Consider the following 26,062-nt stretch of genomic DNA (forward strand, 5'->3'; position numbering starts at 1 on the left):
CAGAATTCATTGTTTAGTAATCTCTCCAGATGCTGAAATTTTACAGTTCTTATGTAGAGGAGGAGGTTTTCAACATCGAATAACTAGGTTATTTAGGTTGAAATGAGCCTAATTAGTAACTGTGTCTAATTCTATTAATTAAATATCAGAGGTGTCATGACTTTTTAGGGACATAGACTGTCAAAGCTTGTTTAATATTGAAGGACTTACATTAAAATGTGGTTTTGTTGCCCCTTTGGTTTATCTTATGCATTTTCATATACAGTATAGATTTAAGTTTTGACCTTTTGAAATATATTTGGTTTATTTTTGACTTTTATGACAGTTAGCCAAGCTCAAATTTCTTATCAGTGCTGACAACTGCTTATTCCACTATCAACTCAAAATTTCAAACAAGCAGACTAGAATCAGTCTTTTAAGAAGAGTACACCAAGAGTAGAAAGATATACTTTCTTGTCATACAAGAGTACAGCATTTTTTCCTGTAATTTATAGTGAATATTTTCACTGAACATAAATAAATAATATTTTATTTTGGCCCACATACATAATCTTTTCTAGTACTTGACTAAAGGGTAGTATGTTCTGATTGAAAAAAAACTTACCATCATCCTTTGTAAAAATGCCATCCTTTCATACCCTCTTTAAATAATTTGAATATTTCTCTTTAATTTGTTTCCTTATGCATGAAGTGTTAAAAAGCATCACTGACATGAAAAAAAACTCTTGGTTTTCCTTCAAATGTCACCTAAAGGCATGCTCATTCTATAGTAGTGTCTTCAGAAAGCTGCCAATATGATCAAACAGAGCTGAGCAGATTTAGCACATGAAAAAACATCCAAAGTGTGTCTGCTGTTTCAGTTAACCTTTCAGTTATAAGGCTGAAGTTCTGATGCGATAAATTTTATGTCTGAATAGCAGGTCCTTTTTCACAGGGAAGGGGTAGCAGGTTATCAAGGGGTTGCAAAACTTTCTGAGCAAAGTAAACCTACATTCAGGGTTGGTTCTCTCTAAAGAGGTTATGAACTAAGATACTGATATATGCTTCCTCTAGTATTATATTCTGCTCATTTGTCATATTAAATCTTGCTTTTTCAGTTTTGATCTTGCTAACTGCCATGTTTAAATATATACTATATTGAGGACTTGTGCCATAGCTGATATATGCATCCTTCTGTTTTACATTTGCACAGGTTTTTTCCCTCAGTTTTGTACTCACATATTTTATTTTGTCCTTACATAAACTCCTCAGATTAAATAGTCCCAGTTTGGCGGAAAAACATGCACAAACACACAAATACAGCACTCTCTTCAATGTCAGGTCAGTGTTTTGAAACCTTGTACTACCTTAAACACTTCCACTCTTTTCTTGGTGTGCTCACACTTTAAATACTTGTAGGCTGTTATCATTACTCTCCCCTTGCATTATTAGCTGTCATTTGGCTAAGCAGAACATGTTTTAATCTTTCCTTGTAAATCAAACTCTACAGCCCCTTAATCATTTCTGTTGCTGTTATCCAAATTCCTTCAAAACTTGTTGACATCTTCATGGTACTGGAGAGGCTAAAACTGCATGCTGCATTCAAGAAGGGATTCATTTGTGCTAAGTAGAATATATCTGGTTGTTCTTCATAAAATTACTGAGAATGTAAAAAAAAGTTGTTTTTTCTGTTATATAAGTAAGAAAAATAGATAATATTATGATTAAAATATCAGGAATACTGAAGAAGAAATTTACCACACTTCTCAGTCAAACATTTGAGATATATATCCTTTCACCATTATGGCAATACTTCATTTTTAATAAACATCCTTTTAAAATATTACTTTAACCTTTCAATCTCAGGTGTAGGCTTTTTTTTCTTGTTTGTTTGCTCCCTCAACTTCTTTGGGGAGTGTTTTATTCCCTTCTTCCAATTACCATATTTTTCCTAGGAATTTCTATACCATCTATTCATAAATATGAAATAATTTCTCCATTGTTTTGCCTGCTCTGTGTTTCCCTTACTCCTTTTGTTATGAAGCGCTTAAAGAAACACTTGGATTTACTTGCTTCTAGTGTACATACAGATTTGTAAGTAGTTTTTCCATGTATGTGTTGCTGCTGCTATTTTAGAGATTCACATTTTTTCAAAGCCTAAATTTGAATATTCCAGAATCATTAATATCTTGCATTGAACCTTAGTGCAAGATACATATTTCCTATTTTCTTTAAGAACTCTATAAATTCAGTATTGTAATGATGCCTCTGATAACTTTAAGTACACTGAAAATAAACAGAATTTTAGGTTCTCCTATGTAACTCACCTCATCATCCAGATATCTTTTTAACAAATGACTACAGTATTTTCAGACTGAAAAAGACCAGAGCAGACGAGGTTCATATGAGAATACCACCATATATCTCTTACTTTTCAAAATAATAATTTGACTTGACAATAAAACAGTATTAGATCAGATATAGAGCTATAGTAAAAACACAGGTCAGGGTGTCAGTCCTACAAACACAAGGTTCACATTTTCACCTTGGTTTTGTGTCTGTGAAGTGCAGAGTTTGCTAAACATGTAATAATGAAATGGCCTCCTAAAATAGCAACCTTGCCAGCCAGTAGCTACTCTCAGGACCTAAAAGTTAGGCTAAGTACTGTTGTAGTCTATCAGCCTCCTGGTCCCAAAACCAGCTACTTCAAGCTCATTACTCTTCCCCAGACAGCCCTCAATGCCAGTGTAGTAGCCTTGATTCTAAGTGAAGATTTTCCATGCACTGTAGTGATGCTCTGGAGGGCCAATGTGCCATGTCTAAAATCACATGCCAGCAGGAAGAGCAAAGTGCATGCAGAAGCAATTTTGGCTGATTAGCTGTGAAGTAAATTAAGTAAAGATATGAAGAAATCCAATTCCTAGAATAACAAACCAGTGTCTCATTTAAAACTCATTTAACAGTGTTGCTAACTTCACAGGATAAATATGAAACATTAACATCTAATAATAACTTTAGCTGTAGTTTTAGGTTTCTTTTGTGTTTAAGGTGTGCCGTGTACATTCATTATTCACAAAGGTTTTATTATGGATAACAGAATGTATCTTTCTGGTGATACGATGACTTCTTTAATCTTCAGAATAATTATGTTTGACAATCCCCACAAAGCTTTAACTTACATCTGTGATACATTAAGCTTACAAAAGGTAAAGTGAAACATTAGATTCTTTATCTCTTAAAGATTAGTCTCTAGAACTTGTAATCAGCAGTTACTGCAAGACATCAGTTGAAACAACGAACTCCAGAAGAAAGGCATCCTACAAAATATCATGCAACACTTAATAGAGTATCACAGTTTTTCTTTTTTTATTAAAAGAAAAAAAAAAAAAAGTAATATAATTATAGCAAATATCCTGAAGAAAATTCTGTTCAATGCAAAAGAAGGTAATTGTTTAAAATTATGTTTATTCCATTCCAACATTTATTCCAATCCATCAGAGCAGGACATAAGGAGAGTTTTCACTAGCTATGTAATCACTGAATTTTAATTGCCTAATGGAAGCATGCAATTAAATCTACAGTAGGTGACAGATACGCTTTCTGTCTCCTCCCCTAGCCTCTCTCCCTCTGTTCCTGTTTCTGCTTCACAAAGCTGTGTATGCCAATCTCACTCTTGACCCCAGCACAGCTCTCTCATTCCCTTTTACATTTGATGAGGAACCGACCATCTTCCACCCTTCTGTGAGATGAAGCAGTGGAGTCCATAAAAGCCCAGGTGAGATGGGTTCTGTCATTCAGGCAACCTGCTGCTGGGCTGGCAGCAGCCCCGAGCTGTGTTTGTAAAGACTTCCCAAGCTGTACATACCCCAGGTGAGAAAATATGTTCTGAGCTGTTGGTCACTAACATCCAACACTGCAGAACTGCTGTGAAATAGAGTTTCTCAGTGGCTTGCCAATGGCTACAACAAACTGACTTTCAGAAAACTTTAATAAAAAATGTCTACAAAAGAGAAAATTCCTGTACCAAATCATTATCAGGTATTTAAGGAAAACTTGCTAGAATTTTTCAACATCAGGAAAACAACATATCCTTTCATTCATTTTATCCAAAGAACTGGATTTAAAATGAACACCTAAATAAAGCACCTCAAAGAATTTTTGGCACAGACAGCTCCGGACAAACATTTAAAGCATGGCAGATACCAGAAATTGAAACCCAGAGTCTGAGAACGTTAGACAGTGTTCAAAATAAATCCCTAATCTAACTATTCAAATAAACATTTGCACAAAAATGGAGCAAGAAGTTACTATTTACAAACTGTCCAGCAGTGCTTTAATTAGTGAAATCTTGAGCGCTACTGAGGGTCTGTTCCAATACCTGTACAAAAGTTTAAATTCAGTTTGGATCCTACTTCCTATGTCATCACTTCCTATGAAAATTCTATTTTCTCCCCTGTTTTCTCTGCCACTGAGGCCACAGACCAGCAATTCAGGGAGGGTTACAACCTGCTTGTCTTCATGACAAACAAACCTATAGAGATTGTGTTTCACAGTGCTACAATGGCATCAGCAGGGATGAGAAGCGAGGAGGAGGGGAGGACAGAGCAGCCTCTTTACATCACTTAATAAAACACACATTACACAGGGCAGTACTAATGAAGGCAACTTACATGAGCCCCCTAAACCTCACTAAATCTTCTCAGGAATGAGCTTTTTCCATCTCACCCTGCAAGCACTGGGACTTTTTCTTTGGTTTAAAATTTCTTGCTGCTCTTTGATCTCTCGTTTAGAATGATCTCAGTCCGTACTCTAAATTATCTCCCTGCTCACCCTCTGACTTAGGTGAGTCCGGCTCACATAACACTCCCCACACTCCCATGCTGCTCGCTGCTCTGTACACAGTCACCAGCCAGCCAGCCACCTCTAGATTATTTTAAACTCATCTAATCATGTTTTACAAGAAAATTGGTTTTATTCACAGTCAGTCTTCATGTTGGTCATTGCAGACAAGCTCAAAGACTTTGTTGCTTTAACATCTTGTTTATATTGTTCCGTTTTGTACAAGGGATGTCTGAAGAGGAAGATCTTTAATTCAAGGAGCTCACTGTCTTAGTAAACACAAACAGGAAAGAGGGAGAGTGGGAGAGAGAAAAAACAGAAGACAAGAAAGGAAAATTGCTAATTATGAAAGACAATTACAGAGATAGAATTTTTTTAGGGAGTAACAATAGGGAGTTGTTTGTTTGGGAGGTGTTGGGCTGTTTGGTTTGGGGTTTTTTTTAGTGGGATCTGCATTTTTTATTATTGCAATTTCGCATAAAGCCACATTTGTACTTCCACTAAAAAGAAAGAAGTACCTTAGGCCATGTATCTTACTCTGTGAAATTTTATTCATCCTGCCCTAATCCATCTGATGGGATCACTCAAGCTGTAATGTATTACTCAGCTAGCAAAAGTATATCCCAGTATGGTCCATTTTCATGTCACATCACTGTGAAGGGAGAAGAAACAATGTTGCTTCTTATTTTGCTGTGATAAAGCATAACAGATGGCTAATGTTGAAAACTAATCTCAGTTCACAGCTTATTGCCATCAACTATTCTGTATAAAAGAGATATAGCTGAGAAAGTTCTACAGCTCAGGTTAGGTATTTGGAAGTGTTTGGACACTTACAGATTAATACTTCCATAAACTTCTCTAAGCAGGTGCCTCACATATGGCTAAACAGAATGAAGCTTTAACACTTCATTTCTCATTTGAATTTTAAACTATGGCACCAGTGTTTACTAATGTCCCATTTTTTTCTCATTAACATTCAGTATTTCAGAAAATAAGTTGGCAGCAGGGGCAAGACTGGATTTTTTAATAATGTAAGGATAGTTTTTAACCAGTTACATCAGAAAATGGGTTAATATGGAACAATGTACATCTGAAACTGGAATTATATCTTCTTTCATATTATTTAATTACTTACTATTTTTTTGTATTTATGGCTGTGATTCAAAATGTTTTCTGCTTTTCTGTATTGGTTTATTTATTATTTTTGGAGCACACAGTGATAGCGAGACAGCAGTTCAGAAACAACCAGATAAGCTTACACTTTTAAGTACACAGAACTCCAATTAATCTATGGGGCTATTTGCAAAGCAGGGCCATAATCACACCATGACATTTGCTAAATATTGCTAGTGTTTATTTCAGATCATGTTTAATTTAAAACTCATAAATGTATAATAGAAAACTACTCAGTTTACATAAACCCATCAGCATGTATTTATTACACAACAAAATGCAATTAAGGTAGATATTTTGACAAGATATTCTCAGTGTTTCATGAGAAGTTTTCAATGTTTAGATATTGAAAAATCCATGAAAGCAACAGCAGTTGTGGTCTGCACCATGGACTGCTGCTAGGGAAGGTGGATTTTGTGCATTTTCTTTCTGACTAAACATGCTGCTTGTTCAAAAATATAGGTCTGGGCCACGTCATGAGGGTATAGCCTGCACAGCTTACAAAAACAGTGTTGACAGAGGCAATGATTGTCACCTGGAGAGGATTGTCCCTGGGGCTTCCCCACATCTCTGCAGACAACAGAGGGACAGCAGGCAGCTCACTCTTACCATCCATGGAGGAAGCTCAGGAGACTTTCTCTGTTATATGTCTTACTATCTCTTCTCCAGACTGCATCCATTTTAGCTCCTAGGCTATTCAAAGGTTAACTACAGGGTGTTGACATGTGTCACAGGGCACTTTTCTGAGAACAGAATATGGTGGAACACGTAGTAACGTAGGATTGAGTTGTGTACTCCCATCGTCGGCACCTTTGCAGCAACCACTCAAACTTTCATTATTATCTTATGTGCAGCTCCTGCTGAAATCAGGATGCAGAGTATCTCCAGTCTGTTTTGTCCAGTACAGCAATGCTCCCACCGGCACAAAACGCTTGCAAGTCATTGCCCACCCCAGAATGGAGGGGTGAAGGGAGCAACACAAAGAATAGCCAGCCATAGGAACCAGAAGCCAGACGATGGAGAAGGATTTAGTTGGGGCAGGGATGGGGATTAAACTGTACAAAGCATGACGGAGAAGTCTTTAGAAGGTAGAAGAGAAAAACAGCAGAAAGGAATAATTCGTAAGGGAGTTTAGAAAGGAGTAAAAGAAATGGAGAGGGTAAAGAAGAGAGAGCATCATACACAAATCAGTAGACAAATTCAGTTTATGGTCTGGGAAGACTTCCAACCTGTTCTCCACTTTTTTAGATCAATGACTAATCTTCACTTTTACTTCTTTTCATCTATATCATGCAGTGACATTTGACATGAGAAAGAATCCTAATGTTCTCCCTTAGTACCATGTAAGTAGGAGACCAAATCATGTCAAGAGAGAATAGTCTTCCTCACTATAGCACCTACCCTGCCTGCCTTCCAAATGTGGAGATTTGGGCTTCTATAATGTGCTGATTTTCACTCCTAGTGTAAGAAATAAGAAAAAAAAAAAAAAAAAAAAAAAAAAAAAAAAAAAAAAAAAAGTCATTCTGAATTTTTTGTTCTCAATTTGGAACAAAAAACCCCAAAACTTATCATGGAAGGATTTTTTCATTAAAGTGTCTCTTTGAAAATACCACAGTGTTACATACACATCCCCCTTCCTCCCATGATGGGAGAGAGGAAATGATGATGGCAGAGTGTGGCTGCCACTGTTAGGTCAAGTCCTTCCACCTGCAGTCTGATCCCAGGGATGCTCCTGAAGAGGTGTGGGGAAAGCTGAGCACTGGAAAGTAGTGCATAGGAGAGACAAATTGCCCAGCTGTTTGCACCCTTACAAAAGGACATCTATGTGCTAAATGAAACTTCTGAATATTTTTACCTTATCTGACTGAAGAATAGAGATTTATTTTCTTAAAACCAAATCAAATTGAATAAAGATGTGGCTTTGTCAAGCTTCTATTGAAACTCTTCTGTTTCAACAAAGTACATTTTATTTGTCTGTCTTTCCATAGGAATTTATCTAAATCTTTACAGTCTGCTCTGATTGGTGGCTGCTTCTTGTCTAAAGTTCTGATATGTATCAGATTTCTCAGATACTGCAGATGTTGTGGTACCAGATTTTCTTGTGGAAAGCAGCACACGTCAAAGTCAAAATTCAAAGGGCTCCTTTCTTGTTCTGGTCTCCTAGATAGCATTTGGAGACATCTGCTGAGAGATGAAACAATGACACATGCTACGTACCCAGCAAGCATTTTTAATTAGACCTAAAATTTTGATTTCAAATCCCTCTTTTGTTTTGAGATACTTTTGGAGAGTTATGGAATTACTTTTCTGTTTTTGTAACCATGGGAAAGATGGTGTCATGCATCAGATCAGGTAAGCTGAATAGACCACACAGTGAAGATGGTCTGGATTTGCCATACCGTTTGTCACAGTCCCTATGGAAATCACAGCAAAGCTCAAACTGGCAGCATGTTTAAAAAATTATGTGTCTCTGACTGGCTATGCATGTTTTCGATGCATACATCCTTCCAGACTCAAGGGCCAGAATCACAAGATGAAATAGAGATAAACATAAGAATTTGCACATTCGTAAACACTCAAAAAGGAAGTTGATGTATTTTGAGCAAGCCCGAAGAGAGTGAGGCTTGCATAACTGTTTACTTCCTAGGAGCTGGATGTTGACAGAACTGAAAATGAGATCACCATTCCCGTCCATCCTAGTACCTGATGAATTCTGTCTGCTCTTTGCCTTAAAGAGGAAAAGGATCTTTAATGTTATCTTTGAAGACCAAAGTATGGGCAGAACTGCTAAAGGACAGAAAACAGATATGTTTGGCAAGCTTAGATCCTTCAGCTTGAACTGCTGAGGAGTAGTAAGGTATAAGGAATTAGCCTCTGCCTTCTGCCCTTGACTGGTTTAAAAACGATGTGTTTAAGAATGATGAATGGCACTTTACAAATGCATAGATCCAGCCTTGAGAGGAAGATTGGAGAAGCACAGCTTTGCTTACAATAACAAGACATTTCAAAAATTATTCTGAAAAGAGAAGTGGAAGAAGTCAGTGGCTGCAGTCACGAGGTGGACTGGGTAACAGGAAAGATGCTGCCCTGGGAGCAGCGGTGGGGGGGCCAATCTTGGCTGGTGGGAACACTGGGAGGGCAGGGCTCAGCCTGGCTCCAGGCAGGCAGGTAGGGATGTGATGCTTATAAATATTTGCCTCTGGAATTCCGCAAAGACTCTTCCCTGGGCATGCATGCATCTCCTCACGTGTGCACCACTGACTTTTTCCTGAGGGTGTACTGTCACCTTTCTCCCTGAACACTGGCTGATGCATTCCCCTCTTGTCAGCAACAGATCCCTCTCCTTTAGATTCCTGTCATACTATTTTTAGCCCAGCACAGATATTTGTTGATCCATCCAGTTTACCTTTTGAGCATAAAAATTTCTTTTTTTTTTTTTTTCATCTCAGCCATTGAACAGAAAATACTGAATAAAGTAAAATAAATCTAGAAGATAGCTGGAGTATCACCTGCATTGTGACTGTGATCACCACACAAAACCTGTGCCTGTTGGTGGTCTTTCTTAAGTTTTCAGACACAGTGAAGCCAAGAGATAGAGCTGTATCATAGATTTTATCTAGATGCTGGTTAGGGTTAGGATTTTGCTTATTTTTGCATGCGTTTTGCTGTAGTACCTGTATACAGCTAATTGAATTGTAGATATATAGAAGCGTGCATAGGCCATTTTCCAGCTAAAAGAAGATACTTGCTTTCAGGAGATTTTCCAGTACATTTTTGAATAGAGCAGCAAAAGTATTTTGCCATTTTCTTTGTAAATCCATAAATGTCACCATTAAAACCTTTTTCCTTTAATGTCATTCCCAGTGCTCCAGTTTAACTGTTTTAACACCTTTCCCTGTAAATTAATCTAATACATCCATATGACCAACATCATAGATTCACCAGCTGAGGTCTGTACACATGTGCTTGGCATCAGTGGCATCCTCTCCCAGTTCAGACTGTGAGCATGAGTTTCCCAGAAAAATGGAGAAAGCTTTTCCATACAAGCAATCTGGAGGTGACTGCAGGTGTGTGATTCAGGTAGATGTCTCCCCACAAACAGCTACACCTGCAAAGAGAGAGGGAATACGTCTGAGCTGAAAGAGAAACTATCTTTACATGAGCAGGTATAATTTGGGCAGTAGCGTTTCTCCAAACACAGAGCCATGTCTGGGGATGCCAGAGGAGCTTGCCTGAGGTGCAGTGTAGGGGTCTCAACATGAGTATCAGGTAATGGCACAGCAGCCCCGGCAGCTCAGCACCTTTCCCCTGAATGCACATATGTTTCCCAGCACAGAACTAAGAGCCACTGCCACTGTGGCCCTGATGCCACCAGCTGCCAGTATCCCAGCACATTGGGTTTTGAGGATGCCTTTTCAGCATCTGTTGGGTATTGAGACATCCAGACCAAGACTGAGTGCATTGTTCCACAAGTGATGTTATTTAAGTAATGGAAGAAAAAAGACTGAAACACAGCTCTGCTCCGATGCCCCCTTTTAACATGATTTAAAATCATTTGATACTTCCATATTACATGGAAACCTCTTATTTTATGTCCACAGTGAATGTCATGCATCTCAAATTTCCTTCTTTGGTTGTATATATTTGATTTTATCTGTCTTGCCTTTAGATCTCTCAGTCTACACCTCCCTAAAATTAATGTCCTTTTATTTCCTATCCCTATTTCTAGCCCACCTATACCTAATTGTTTTCCTGTCCATGGTCCATTAAGAATTTTCTGACATTTAATTAAATTCTTTACACAGTCTTATTTAGATTATCCGTTTATATGTGTTGTAACATCAGGCAAGCAGACTCCCTTAGCTATCTTCCTCTGCTTTGTTACAGTTTATCTTTATCTTCCTTTTCCCTTTGTTGGGTCATTCTGACATTTTCCAGCCCATTTCATTGAACTGCTTGCACCAAATCTCTTAAATATTTTGAGCTGTGACATGTCTACATGTGTAATAGAACCCACAATAACTCTCAAATAATAAAACCCTGATCAGCAATATATATATTTGTCTTTTTATTTTTCCATTTTAAAAAGTTGGGTTAGCTGCTAAAATGAATAATAGTGGGTGTGGGTTTATTGACATTTTAGTCTGCACTAGGCATATGCTTTTGAAAAGGATCTCCCCACTCTGCCCTTCAGTTTATATCCCCAAGCAGTCTTGGAGCATGTGAACTGGATGGCTTTCAGATGAAATGAAGCCAGAAGATGCACCCTGGTAATGCACCAGTGATATCCAACCACTATCAGGATTCATCCAGCTCATGAGACCCAGGCAGACCTAGCTCAAAGTAATCCCACCTCGAGATGTGTCAGAACCTTGGTACCATTTATTTTTCTGTATAAATCCACTCCTTCTGGGCTGTGTTGTTGGTAATGTAGACATAGCCACTGGTAGTTAAAAATCCAATGAGAATGCCTTCTCCCTCATTGCCTTTTGTTCTCCTCTGACAGTGGTACTTGGCTGAAATATGAAGGTATACACATTCAGCTCCAGATTTAAATATTGCTTACTGCGTCCTCATTTAAAAATTAATTAGTGCCCTTCTGAGCTGGTCACTAGATGTCACCTGAACAGGGTGTATGTGTTTCAAAGTAGAAAGATAGAAAGATATATTGCAATCTGGTCATCATGTCAGCATTTGCCTATGTAAGTATTGTCACTTACTCTACAAGGAAGTTTTGCCAGAATAATTAAAACAAAACAAAACAAAGCAAAACAAAAACAACAACAAACAACCACACATTTCAAGAGTGTGTAATCATATTGAATTTCTCTAGAGAGCCGGCTACTTCTTTCTCCATCTGGCCTCAAAAAGTAGCAGGATTATAATGAGGAAAGCAACTGCAAACTAGAGATCCTTTGCTTCTATTGGTTTGTTCAAAGATGTACACAGGACATTAGTGTTTGCAGATGCTTTATAAAAATAAAAGACAAATGCCTAGGTTGGAAGAAATTATGATCTACATTAAATAGATGGTGAGCCAATTCTTCCCTCAGTTACACTATTACAATTGTAAATTTCTTTTCATTATCAGAATGAGATCATGATTTGTTTTAAAGGAAATGAGGACTAGTGAAAATGAAGGGAACTGAGAAGGCACTGGAAAAAAGTTGCAACAAATAAGAAAGTGTAAAATACATTTTTTAGTATAGAATGAAAAGAAAAACTGTTTTGCTCATAGGAGGGAATTCAAAGGGCGTGGATATTCACAGGCTGAAACTTGCGATTCTGTAATTCGATCTGTGTGTGCCAACCTTGCGAGAAGTTAGTCAATCAATTTTAATGATAACATAATACTTCTGAAGAAAATAGTGGTACCTGACTTTAACAGCTGTAGTTGCTGTAAAAATTAAGGACTCCACCTTGAACTCCACCTTGAACTAACATGAAGACAGCTTTGTTCAACTGTGTTTGCCTTTCCTGATAACAAAAGGAATTAGGTTTTTAGGCTGGGATCTTTCACCTCTTCACACATTGCCATACATAATATTGGGAAGGAAAAGAGTCTGAGCTATCCCTTTATTCCTCCCTCCCTCCCTCCGGGAAGCCACAGGATATAGTAATCAGCTAAAAAGGTCAAAATAAGCAAGGTCAAATGGCTTCATTTACTGTGACTATTAATCTCAGTTACACATATAAAGTTTTTACATATGGGAACTTATGTCTCCATTCAGCAAAGATGTGGAGGCCTAGTTCCCTCTCTTTTTTTCTCTTCTTCCCTTTTCCTCCCATTTTTGTATTTCCATCCCTTCATTATTGCATTGGCATGAAATACTACATACAGGGAACTCAGAATCAGGCCCTATTCTGTGCCACAGATAGGGTGATATGCAAGAAAAATATGGTAACAAAATAAAATACCTGAACTGCAGATACTTAAAATTACTTTATCTCTTTTCTACTTCTTACCTTTTTCATGTCAAAACATGAAAGATTACCTGAAATATCAGTTAAGCAGGGAAATATTATCCTAATAAATGAGCATGCAAGTATGTGCCTGGTAAGTTATTTGATTAAACAGGAAGCTAGAATCCTATAGATATCCACAAATAAAGCCCCAAATCTAAATGACTGTATCGTTAGCTCATTTGTAAACTGTTCCAGATGTAAGATTTTGGCAGCTTTCCAGTAGGCTGGCTGCAGTCTGAGCTTTCCTGCATCCGCAGTGAGAACTGCAATGCCTGACTCTTCAAGGAAAAGCTCCACAAGGCTGATGACAAATTATATAAAGTAACAACCTGCCTGCCTGGAGAAGAGAAATTCAGACAGATACTCGAGCAAAGAATGCCCTTTTTCCTGGGGCTGAGCTACAGCCATTTGACTCTGGATGTGTGATCGATCTGCATTATGCATCACCCAGTGAAAGCCCCTCTGAGAAGATCATTTAGTGATCATATCAGGGACTCCACTGCTAGAGCCTTGGATGTTATCTGGAAAAACACGAGAGACAGACGCCTAGCAGGTGAGAAGGACATTACATAAGCATATTTTAGGATTTGTAAGGGACCATAATCAATAATGGTAATTAGTAGTATCATTTGCATAATGTAGCAATATCGCCTCTAAATATTTCTCCAGCCTTTTGTTTCTGTGTCATGTTACTTCAGTGCTATGCCTATGGTGGGACTCTGACTAAATGAGATAAACATCAGTCAAGAGAAAAGGAGCAGTGAATTTTGGTCCGATATTATGGTGCAAACTCTTCAGCCTGAAGTGTGCTGAAGCATTTTATTTTGCTGTTAGGTCAGACCCTATGCTTTACTGCTGTGATGTGCTTCAGTGAGTTGCGTTACGGAGTGTTTTGCAGCCAAGGAGTGTGTCAGTTGGAATATCTGGGCTGAGCACTGAGCGATTACTGGTATTTCCTCTGGCAAGGCTTTCAGTGCTGTGAGTTCCAAGTGAGTGTCAGGTATGCCAGAGCTAGGCTTCTGAGATATAAATTACCAGACAGCTATATGGTTACAGTTCACATTTTTATTTTGATGTGCAAATACTCAGAAACTCGAGGCAAACCATAATAGAGGGCTGGAGGAGAAGATAATTTAACTTGCTTTATTTTCCTCTTCTGTTATTGTCTGTCTGTTAGACTGAATGCTTCTCATTCGCCCTGCTGGGGTTGTTACTTTTATTATTGTGGCATTTAGAGGTTTCAGAAAAGGCAATAGAAATGCACAATGGGTGTGACATGCCAGAGGGATCACTTTGGTTTGTTTGTATACTTACAGTGAGGGCATTTTGTCCCAGGGGGGAGGGAAAGAGGGGGAGAAATGTGCATAATGATAAGATCAAGGATGAGATGACCAAGAGGCAGACCGTATGGTTCACTAATGTAAACTGAACTTTTACATCATTCTCCTGCGCTTATATTTAGGAGAAATAAGAGCAGCTAAGTGCATAACAGACATTTGTGAGGGCACGTCGATTCCAAAACTGATTACATCAGGTAATCAGGCAATGAGTGACCATGGTCTATAAAGAAACATGGGGGTAAAAATCTGCTTTAAATTAGAGCAACTCATAAAAACCTTGTTCTGTCCACTGTGTCAGTAGCTGGATAAATTCTGTGCCTGTTCCCATAGATGGAAAAGGACAGTGAGTTTCTTGGGCAGAGGACCTCAGCTTTACCACTGTTTCAGAGTAACGCCTCATGGTCACAGGAGATGGGGACGTTACATTTACTTTAGCACTCAGCAGTTAGTCACAAACATGGCAGTGTTGTGAAAGTGCTGGACATTAACCTCTCTGCCATGGCAAACTGAACTGGGCAAACAGTCCATTTCATTTCTAAAAGGTGTGTTAGAAAACTGAGCTTCTTTGGTAGCTTGAAGACTGAAAGACACAGAGAAGCAGCCAACTCACAGGTCCTGATGTTCAGGATGTTGATGAAACTCCACTGGAAGAAGTACCAAGAGGAAAGAAATTCTGATTAAAAAGGCATGGATGTTACACAAATCTATAAAAGGGAAGCTGGTGGGGCCAAGTCCGCCTTTGTTTAATCTGTGTGTTGCCTCGTCAGCTGGACACTTGTTTACCCTGGCATTTGTTTCCATTACACCTGCTAGAGATGTTTATGTGAATGCTTTGAAGTAAGCTTTTTAATTTATAGTGAAATTCAGAATGGCATTTGCATCAACAGACTCCAAGTACCTCTGGCCTGTGTCCACATAAGACAACTACTACCAACTGTCTTCTGTAAAATTGTTTTCCTCTCATCAGTTCACATAGGAAAGCATGCAATGACATGTAATTTATATCTTCTGTATGTGACCTACATATGAAAATATGCAGGTTTTATCAGGATGAAAAAAAGGCCTTGATAAATGTATATATTTAACCTTGCATATGATTGTCAAATATTTGGGGGATAGACAATTGCTAATTATATTTCCTGAGACTCTGTCACATTCCTAGAAACGAGGAGTGAACATGAACCCTTTAGCCTCTCTAACTGCGCTGATAAGGGTTGGCATGTTTTTATTCTACTTGGCAGATGGTTATGAGCCATCACAGTTTTTATCAATACAAGGCTTAGATGTTAGAGGACCCTTAAAAGCAGTGACAGTTCCATTTTCCAGGCTGTGCTGGTGATGTAGCCTTGTCAGTCCACTAGTATATTTGGGCTGCTGTCATTCAGAAAGTCAGAAAATCATCAGACTAAACCCCCAGTAAGCAGTGCAGTACTCGGTGTAGATATCAGGATGTATTCATGAAAGTACTTCATGAATAACACAGGTTCAGGAAGAGAAACAAAACAGCAACAAGTTGTGTTGCTGTTCTGTTTGTGCTCTGGAATATCAGCAGTTTAAACTGCTGACTACCTAAAAATGGTAAAGAAGGGTCATGACACTGAAATAAGAAATCCACTTAGATCAGCAATTTGTGTTCTCAGGACACACCTCTAAAAAAAGCACATGATATTTGCAAAAGAAAGAATAAAATGTGAAATATGCATTCTCCATGGCGTATTCAATAAAAAGTAATCCAAAAAATGTTTTGCCTTTAAAGAAACCTGCCAGCCTGCACACAGAAATAGCAAATCATGCAATATAATCTGATACAATCATCAAGCAGGCAGTACTATCTACCTCTTATAATTACCCTGAGAAAATATAATGGAAAATGTCTTTTCCATTAGATCATGTAGTCTTAATGACACACAAAAAAGGTAGCGTCAGCCTTAGACTAACATGTAAAATTCTATTAAAATGGCATGGAAGTAAAAGGCTGTAGGTAAAGATACTTTGATTTTGAGTGGGCACAGTAAAGTGATGTAAATAAATATGGACTTGCCTCTTGGATCACCTCTGCGTGCTGTCCCACGCCAGCCACAGTAGAGTACCAAAGAGTGGCATCCTCACATACTTTTTGAATCCTAAAACCAGGGTTCAGTTACTGTGTATGCCATCTCATCACATCTCATTAGATGGACAGCCTATGGTTCAGCCAGCTGAGGCTAAGAACACCTGTATAAATATGGTATATTATTATACTATATTATTGCTATTGTATAAACATGGTATATATTTATAAAATACCTGTCCTGAGGGGCAGTGAGTTGCAGCTTGGCATAGTTACATCATGGTCAAACTACTTTTGACGACAACATGGCTCATGGTTTTCCACTCAGTGTCTTTTCTCCTCTCTCTTAGTTTATGAAGACAAAGAAAATCTAGACACATGTTTATAGTCATGTCTGGTGATCTTAAAATGTGGAAAATGAATCACTAAATAAATCACTAAACACAATGGAAGCGTTTTCAGTTGCTAGGACATCAAAAATGCCCACTAGAGATGGGATACAATTTGGGGCAATGGAATGAACAACAAAGAATGAGAGGACAGAATGAGACTCAAGTTGCCAGATTGCTTAAATGGGCAATATTAAAATTGTAACTTTTCCTGTTACTACGTTCACAAGAAATAGAAATGTTTTCTTGGGAATTCCCAGTTTATTCCCCTGACTGATGTCAGTCAATATCCTCAGCTGAGAAGGGAAGCACTTTCTGGCTTCTTCAACGGACAGGCCTCCCAATAGGGACAAGGATTTTATGCACAAGAAGAGCAGCAGCACACAGTGAGCTTCCCCAGAGCATGCAGGAATCATCCTCAGCTCTGAAACATACATATCCTCAAAACATTGTAGACAGATTTCTCCTGGTGCCTCCATTGTTGTCTGGATTATCTGCATGATAGACTGTAAATGACCCAAAGTAGCATTTATCTGCATTGTACTAAGACCCATTATGTCCACCATATGACATGACTAAAAGATCTTGGATTTTTCGTTTTCACCAGTGTCTTTTAGAAAACATGGTCAGACAGTACAACTGACTACTTATATGCCTCACATTTAATTTTTTTTTTAAATTTAAATTGGTAATTTTTTAACTAAAAAATTAGTAATTTTACTTTTTAGTTTTTACTAAATTAAACTCTACTGCTATTCTTTTTTTTTTTTTTTCAATTATGAGAAAGCTAAATTGTTCTCTGAAATATCTGATATTATAGACCAAAAAAAAAAAAAATGTGTAGGTAGTCTAAGTTTGGTGAATTACTGCCAGCTTTGCTGCAGTGGCTTAGTCATAGACAGCCTGGGGAAAGGCATTGCTTATTTGGTATTTTAAAAATAAATCTTCAACTTTTATATTTGAAGTTATATTATTTACTTACCTACTTACAATTTATCATTTTCAATTATGTCAATTTTTTCATCATTAAAGTGCATTAAAACTTCACAATATTTCATTTGCCTCAGGTACATTTTGTACCTTTTGGCCCACTAAAAAGAAAGTGGACTTTTGCTTCCCTTGCTCCCTTGTTTTTCTTGGTTTTGTTTTCTGTTAATTGACAAAGAAATGAAAAATGACTCATTTGCAAAGATCTGTTACAGATCACTTCTCATTATGCCTACTTTTCTAGTGTTTGAATCATCTGGAAAGATTATGTATGTCTTTGTAAGCTATTGATAAAAATGCAGCCACAGAGAGAACTCTGGGACTGCAGAAAATCAAACAATTATTTTCCATTTAGATTCCCTTCAGAAGACTAGAATTCAGCTTTTATCTGGTTTTCATGTTTTTAATGAAGGCTGGGTTAATTTTGAATCTACTTATGAAGACTTTCTCTGCAGGCCCCTTTTACTAGACATTTTCATTTTTAGTTTATGATAATTAGGTAGAATTATGTAATTATTTAAGTTACTGCCCGTATCAATCTTCACAAAACTTGTCTAGGATCATTGGGAGCATCTGTGACACACTATCTGTTCTTGCTGATGGCTAACTTGTTTTCCATTATCAGCATGCCTATATTTCCATTGAGTTTGTAATTGCTCTTTTCTCTTAGACTTTCCCCTTAACTCTGATGTCTTCAAACACGCCTTTTTATGGATTGCAACATCTGTGAGTACAGGACTTACTCATTCCTAAAAAATTCCTAGCTATTGCTTATACTTCCAGGCATATATATGGCTATCTATAGGAAGTAAAAAAAGGAATTTTCATCCTTGTTTTAAAGCCCCAGGTTAAGGTAAAATGTCTTGCATCACATTTTACCTGTCCCTAAAGTTTATACTCATGCAGAAGAGAAATTCCTGGTTTAAGCGTTTGCTTTGCTCTGAGATTGAAGGAAGATTTACAGTGTGTGTAGGTGAAATAAGGTTTTAAAAAATGGGTATGTTGCAGAACCTGAGACCACTTGATGTATAGTTTCAGAAATATCACTGTTTGGTTATATCAGCATTTTTAGGAAATTACTGATCCCTGATCTGGAGACAACCTCCTATAGGTTTGGTGCTTTGTTCAGGCATTTATAGAAATATCAAAATCAGCCACCTTCCATGAGTTAGAGAATGATCAGATATGGATTTTATATGTATTTGTAAATAGACTGTAATTTATGGAAAAGAAACAGGAAAACACAAAACAATAATTATCTGATAACAAAAGAAGATATTTGTGTAATAAAGCAAGTATAGCATATCCAGTGCAAAATATTAATTTCTTTTTGGTTGAATGGTTAAATATCTTTATCATGTTGAAGCTTCCTCCCTTTGAGAGAGCTCAAGAGTTTTGTTGTTATCCATGTAATTACTAAACAAGCTTGAAGTGTAAGCAATTTTTGGAGAACATACGGAGATCATACCAGTTTCATTCTTGTGATTTATAATTCTTCACACCTTTCAAATTCAGACATCAAATGCAATCAGAAATAATACTTTTGATATACAGCATATACTTGTCTATTTTTCAAAAATATTGCCACCCTAACTTTCCAATAAGATATGTAGATTATTATATGCCTTTTTTAACACTGGCGCTTTTATCATGGAATGACTGGAATTCATTTAAGGCAAAGTCCTTCAGTCAAAATCCTCATTCAAGTGGCATTTGGAATTAAATGTATCATTAGTTCCTTATTCCATGTTCTACTTTTTAATTTCTCACACTCTGTATGAAAGTGTAGAGAAGTGACAGAAAGATTGTAGCTGCCTGCAGCATGATTCTGGTGTTGTTTATTTTCAGCTGCTGGAATGTCTTGTTTCCAACACCCTTGTGTTTCTAATTTGACGTTTGATACCAACAGAGGTTGGAGTACTCTTAAGGAAAAGAAAGTGCACATACTCTGTCACCTTGGATATTTATAATGGATATTTTCATATGGCAGAGCTGAATTACACTGTTGGAGGACTGGACAATTGGAAAAATTTATTTATGCCTTTCACATTTTCCTCCATTAGTGAAATTTAGAACATTTATTTCATGGAGCTCCACCATCATTTCTGTAATCAGGAACAACAATGGCACTATTTTGTCCAAGTTTACAATAAGAAGTACACAGTATGCTAAGCATATTATAAAAGTGGTTTCTACAAAATCCTCATTCATTCAAGTTACAACAGCTGGAGGGGATTATGGAAATACACCCTTTTTTCAGCATTTTGTTTTTCCATAGTCATCATAGCCAATTCTAGGACAGCAGCAATCAGCCAGCAAGCCCATGTCCTGTCCTGTGCCTGGGTTTTGAGAGATGTGCATAAGAGGAATTCACTCCCAGGACACTTCAGCAATTAGGAATTTTTAGAGATAACTTTGCTGTTTTCTTGGGGACTCCAAACTGATTCTTTATAAGCTTGGGCCAAGGAGGGAGGGAGCACACCCAGAGCAGCCTGCAAAATATGTCTGAGAGGAACTGAGCAGTTGTTTTGCTCTATAAATGGAGAATGAGTACCCAAATGTGAAAAACAACACCGTTCCATCAGGCAGCTTGGGCATGAGGGGAAGGAAAAAACCAATACACCTGGCAACCACCTGTTAGGAAACTAGCTTCATCATTTATACTTTTCAGCATGCAAGCCTTGTATGTGGTACATGCTGTCAGACGGAGATTAAAAATGAGTGAGAAAGATGAAAATTATGGTCTGCTCTCTTTGGGCTCAGTTTCATAATTCATCATTGTGGAAACTCTAGTCTTAAACACTGGATATCACAAGATAAGCAGCATTGTGTCTCTGCAAGAAGTCCCTATGACAGAAAACCAGGAGGCCTCATCTTCTCCTGCTCTTTGAACATTTGTATGCACTTCCAAAAAGCAGGGGCTCCCAATTCCCCAAACCAGCTCCCCAGATTGTATATTCTTTCAGCACTGAGCAGACATTTCGCACATCTGAAAGATCATTATATATTTGAAACATTCCTAGAAACTGCTGAAAATGCTGAACTGCTTTGCGTCTGATTGTTTGGAGGGAGCCTTGCTCACAAAATATTTCAACTGCTACAGTTCTGCTAACATCTGGACATCTTCCTTACGTCAGAGGTGGATGATGAGATCCAGATGCTATGACTTACTGATGTTTTCATTAACTTCTTAGCAGTTTTTTCTTTGTTTTGTTTACTAACTGCAACTTCTTAACTCCAACTCACATACGTGAGTGTTACTGGGGAGAGAGGGGAGAAGAGCTGGAAAGGAGGGGGGCAGCCAGAGAAATTAAATTAGTGTTTGGCCTTGATCCAAAATAACTGATTTCTCTTATTACAATGTGCTGTTCCAGGATATGCAGCCTGTGGGAAGGTCAGCCCCACATGATAGGAAACATTTTGTCGAGCTGCTATTTTCAGTAAAAATGAGCTATATGATTTGGTAATTATGTTCTAACCTAAGAGTAAACTTGTTAAGCTATGAAGACAACAGGAAATAATGACATAAGATAATATTAATGTCAACCTTCTGAACTTTTCATTTACAATCATGCCTAAACCTAATTGCTATATAGAGAATATATATTACTCTGAGGGAATGCCACTATTGCAGCAGACACAGGAGAGAACCCAGTTATGTTGTAGGCTACATATTAGGAACTAGCTGAATACTTCTTCTAAGGAATATGTTGGCAATAAACGGAGCACAAAAAAAAAAATATATATATATAGATCCAAGCAGCTGTATAATAACTCTGTGGCAGTAAATGTTTTATATGTTCGCTAATTTTATATGATAGAATTCCACTTACAAGAATTTCAATCATTTCCAAAGGCTAGTTCCTTCAGCTTTTTCCCACTGAAAATATAATCAGTGTTGGCAGAACAGCTTCCCTTGCAGTGCACATCCCATTATAGGCTGAAGTGGATTTTCAAAAACTGACTAAACTTGTATTTGGTATTTTATGTAACTATGAAGTTAAATTTGGGGAGAGGGATGAAAGAGAGAGAAACATCAGAGCACACTGATTAATTGATACTGTTATTCACTAAATATTACAGCATCCTTATCAATGTGTAAAAAACAGATTTTAAAAGTCCTATTTTGTAGAGATTATAAACTGTAAAACAATCACTGTCAGTGCTCAGTAGGAGCAGATAAATTCAGAAGCCATATGAATGTATTTATTACATACCCAAAAAAAAGCAGCAGTCATTCAGATCAGCACAGGCAGAGAATTTGTCAGTCCACTGAGCTTCCTCCTGCAGTGCCACATTTACCAGCTTACAGGAACCCATGGAGAGCTAGGGCTCTGTGGAAGAGAGAAAAAATGGGCCAGATTCTCCCAGTGCAGGAAGTATCTCACTGTACTAGAGGTTTCTCATTGGTATCAGTATTTCCAGACTGTGAAAAGGTCAACTGGCAGTATAGTTTATTTTTGGAGTTATGGATGTGTTTGTCTGAGGGTGCTCAATATGCATAGATCTGTGTCAGTCTTATACAGAGGCAGCTAATAAAAATATTAGGAGAGGAATGTTTATGCAGATTCTCCTTGCAAGGGGTAAAACAAATTGTCCTGTGCTTGGGGGTGAGGGGGTGGTGGGGGTGGGGTGGTGAGCGGCTGTGTGGTGCTCAGTTGCCCTCTGAGCTCAAACCACATCACAAACATACAAAAAAGAATAAACAAAATAAGAAATGGATAGCAATTAACCAGTCAATTACTTGGACAGCAGAAAAAAATACATGTGTAACACAAGCGGGTAGTAAGATCTGAGAAGGAATGTGATGCATTAAAAAGTTGTGACCAGATGTGTATAGAGGTTGCAAGGTATGATTTTGTGACTTCATCTTAATTCTTCACTCCCAGTCTTTCATGTGATTTGACTTTAGTTGCGTCTTTAATTTCTCATGTCCTCTTATGTGATAATAGAATAATGCCCATCCATGATGGTAGCTTTTGGATTATATAGAGTGGTTTATGTTTTGCAGTTTCTGGCAAATAGGGGTAAGCGTTTTGCACATTTTTCTGATGGAACTTGACCAATAGTAAGCTGACTACTGAAAAGACATAGGGACAAAGGAAAATATGCATTTTGTTTTTGTCTTGTGCTTTCAATTTTTCAGGTCTCTATTGTGTACCAATACAACTTCATTTGGCAGAGAGAAGACAGAACCAACACAAAACTGTTCAGCTTTAGATTAATTGTCTTTTTCTCTCTGTTGATGCTCCAAAAGGCTTTAAGTCTCTATCAGTATTCTGAGAAGCTCATGTTCAAATTTTGCAGCATCGTTTCAGAGTTTCTGTTGTGTTAGTCTTGCTACTTGATGATGAAGCTCTATTTTGGCAGCCATCCTACAGTAGCAAAGTATCTGCCACCCGAGTTGAACAACTGGCCTGCCCTGGTAAGCTACACACAAGAGAGGTTTGGCACGTGCCTTTGTCTGTCGCTGCCAGTCATGACAGAACATCTCAAGGCATTAAACTGCCTCTGGTCCATAAGACTGAGGAAAATTGACATTTCTGTTGTCTGGTATATACTTTATATAACATTAAATGTATGAGATTTTTTTGTTTGCTTTTACTTTGTGTATTAAACTGACATTCTTCAAAGCAGCTGAATCCATGAAATATATAAAAGAAAGTTTCACTTCTGTAGGCTAGGCAGTAAGCAATTTTCTTCCAGCCATGATTTTTGTATAACATGTCTTTTTATCTGCACTTGTGCTTTGCAATGTCGTTTGCACATCTTTGCAGTCAGTGTTCAGAGTTGAGGGGACAGAGACACGGCTGTGAATTGTTCCCAGAAGGCTGCTGCGAAGAAGCATGGTCTCAATCTTTTGGTTTTTCTCCATATCTGCCACTTGTCAAACATCTCTACTTTGCCCTCAGACAGGTACGCAGCTTCCTGGTGTGTTGTGTTTGCCTTGATATACCACCCTGATATACCAGCTCTCACCAACTTCTGTTCATCCCAAACACTTTCATTTAAAGATGGCAAATTAAGGCTTCAAGCGTGTGAGATTCATCTATCATGATGTTTCTGCTGATCAGTAGTTCAATAAATATTTCTGGGTTTTGTTAAACCCTACATGGAGATGAACTTCAGGGAACACTGCTGTACACAACCATGTACTAAAGTGCTGAGGAAGCATAAAGATTTACAGTGCAGATTAAAACTTTCCTGAGCATCCTGGTAAAGAGAGATTTGCTTTATTCTCAATTAGGTTGTTAAAGAGTAATCAGTAATTGTGGGGGGTGGGGAGGAGGAAATAAAAAATTTTGAGTGATCTTGCTGGAAGAGAGAGAGTTCAGATTTAAAAAAAAAAAGTTTGGTACATTTCAAAAGGCAAAGAACCCTTGGGTAGAAATTTTGAGGACAGTTGCATAAGTCGAGCAGAACACTGATTTTGCCTCTTGCTGCTTTTAACCGATGATGCAGTGACAGAGATTCATGCATTGGATCTGAAGAAGCAAAAGTCTAATCTTGTTCCTAACATGAGAAGGTGCTGCCTAAATATTTCTCATTGTGCAGAACTAGGAGAAACCAGATTGCAATCAGACATTTATGTTGATGTATTTGTTTGGTTTTCTGCTGTAAGAATTTGCTGAATTTACATTATTCATAATTCCAGCTCTTTAATACAAAAGTTCTGAGCATATTCTTCACACCACATATTTTAGAAACCTAAGAACCTAATGAGATTTACACTATTGATAAAATCCTGACATTCAATCTTGTAGCCAGAATTTGAGGCTTTTTCACAGTTGTATCAATGAAGAAAAAGAAGATGGTATTTCCATGTGATTTTTTCAATCTAGTATATATTAGTACATACAGTCCATACATAAACAGATATATGTATGACTCTTGGTATGTTGATTGGCCTTTAGGATTTCTATGATACGGTGAAGTGAATGAGATAAGAAGAATTCTTAAGCAAAAATAATCCTGTAGTCAGAATTTTTAAGGTTCTCTACAAATGATTCTTCTTTAGCTATAGGTCCAATTTTGGGATGATTCCAGAGTCTTCTGAGAGCTCTTTGCTGGTACACTGAGAGTTCATCTTTTTGCATCTCAGAGCATATGGAATAGCCATGGTTCCTTTTCTAGGGTCAGAATGACTATGATGATCAACAGCTCTAACCTTCTACATTATAAATGCCATAAAATCTCATACAGTAACTTGTACATTATTTGAGAAAGCTATCTATTTTATTTTATTTTAAAGAACTCAGATATATATTTTTTGAATTTTCATACTCTAGTAATAGCTTCTATAATTTGATTTTGCATCTTTGTTCATTGGAAGATAAAAATATCTGTAGTGTGTTAGGACCTTCAAGCAAGTACTCAGATACTTCAAGCAGGAGGGAAAATAACTGCACAAATATCTATCGCTGGCATCAGCACAACTATTACAGAAACACAGACTCCTTGGCTCATTTCCCAGCCATGGCAGCTTTTAAGGGAACTTGAAGCCACTTTTAAATTTGAGTCTGTTCTTTGAAAGTACTTGGTAAAATCTGTTCCATTTCTTATGGGCATATGTTGTCATCTATAGGCTATAAGGGTTTGGCCAGCAACCTGACATGGTAAAATATTACATATGTTTACTTTGTATAATTTCAAAAGATACCTCCTTCTGTACATGTTAGAAATGTAGAAGTGCAGTGAAGTATATGCATGGTTATGTTCCATGGTATTTTAACCTTACTGAATCTGACCAGTGTGTATCTATGGTATAATCCTCTGGAGTTTGAAACAGTTGAAAGAATGGACACTCTGTGAAAATTAAAAAATAAGAGATTATATTAGAAATGAAACATCTCAGTTTGTTGATTGAATAGTATATAGTGCTAACCTGAGTTTAGCTTAGCAAGTTCTGTAAGTATCATGTAATAGGCTATTGGACATGATGCAATAAAGTTAGATGATCTCAAATGGAAACACTTTTTCATTGCAGGGAATTTAAATAGCTTATGACTTACTAGGAGCAAGGAATTTTGCTGATGTGAAAGCAACAATAATTTCACTAAGGAAAGAATGTAGTCCAACAGAAGAACATGAACAAGTTGAAGATAGGTATTTTGATGAGATTTCAAAGATCAATAAAAAGATAGTCTACATTTCTTAATCTTTCCAACCAACATCAGTAGAAATAATTCAGCAAGCCTACATAGAATAGCTTGTAACTTGTACCCTTACCATTGCAGCTTTTATGGGTGACTATAAAACCTAATTCCTGTCCCAGTATCCCACTATCTGAATTCCTGTGTTGTTCTAACTATTATACCATCAGATCTATGTGTTTAATA

At 37.5% G+C, this 26,062-nt stretch overlaps 1 protein-coding gene across 4 annotated transcripts in view; it reads left to right on the forward strand.

Annotated features, from left to right (window-relative positions):
• Positions 1–26,062, forward strand: part of DLC1 (DLC1 Rho GTPase activating protein) — a 246,759-nt gene that overhangs the window by 130,900 nt on the left and 89,797 nt on the right. The window contains exon 1 of one of the 4 annotated variants that reach the window (XM_032998944.2): positions 13,227–13,510. The exons of the other annotated variants lie outside the window; for them this stretch is intronic. Within the exon in view, the coding sequence (XP_032854835.2) occupies positions 13,396–13,510 (115 nt within the window). The 5' untranslated portion in view covers positions 13,227–13,395. Of the gene's footprint in view, positions 1–13,226; positions 13,511–26,062 lie in introns of those variants that run through there. 4 annotated transcript variants of the gene reach the window in all.

Source organism: Tyto alba, unplaced genomic scaffold (assembly GCF_018691265.1).
Source record: "Tyto alba isolate M040663 unplaced genomic scaffold, T.alba_DEE_v4.0 Super-Scaffold_6, whole genome shotgun sequence".
NCBI classification, from domain to species: Eukaryota; Metazoa; Chordata; class Aves; order Strigiformes; family Tytonidae; genus Tyto; species Tyto alba.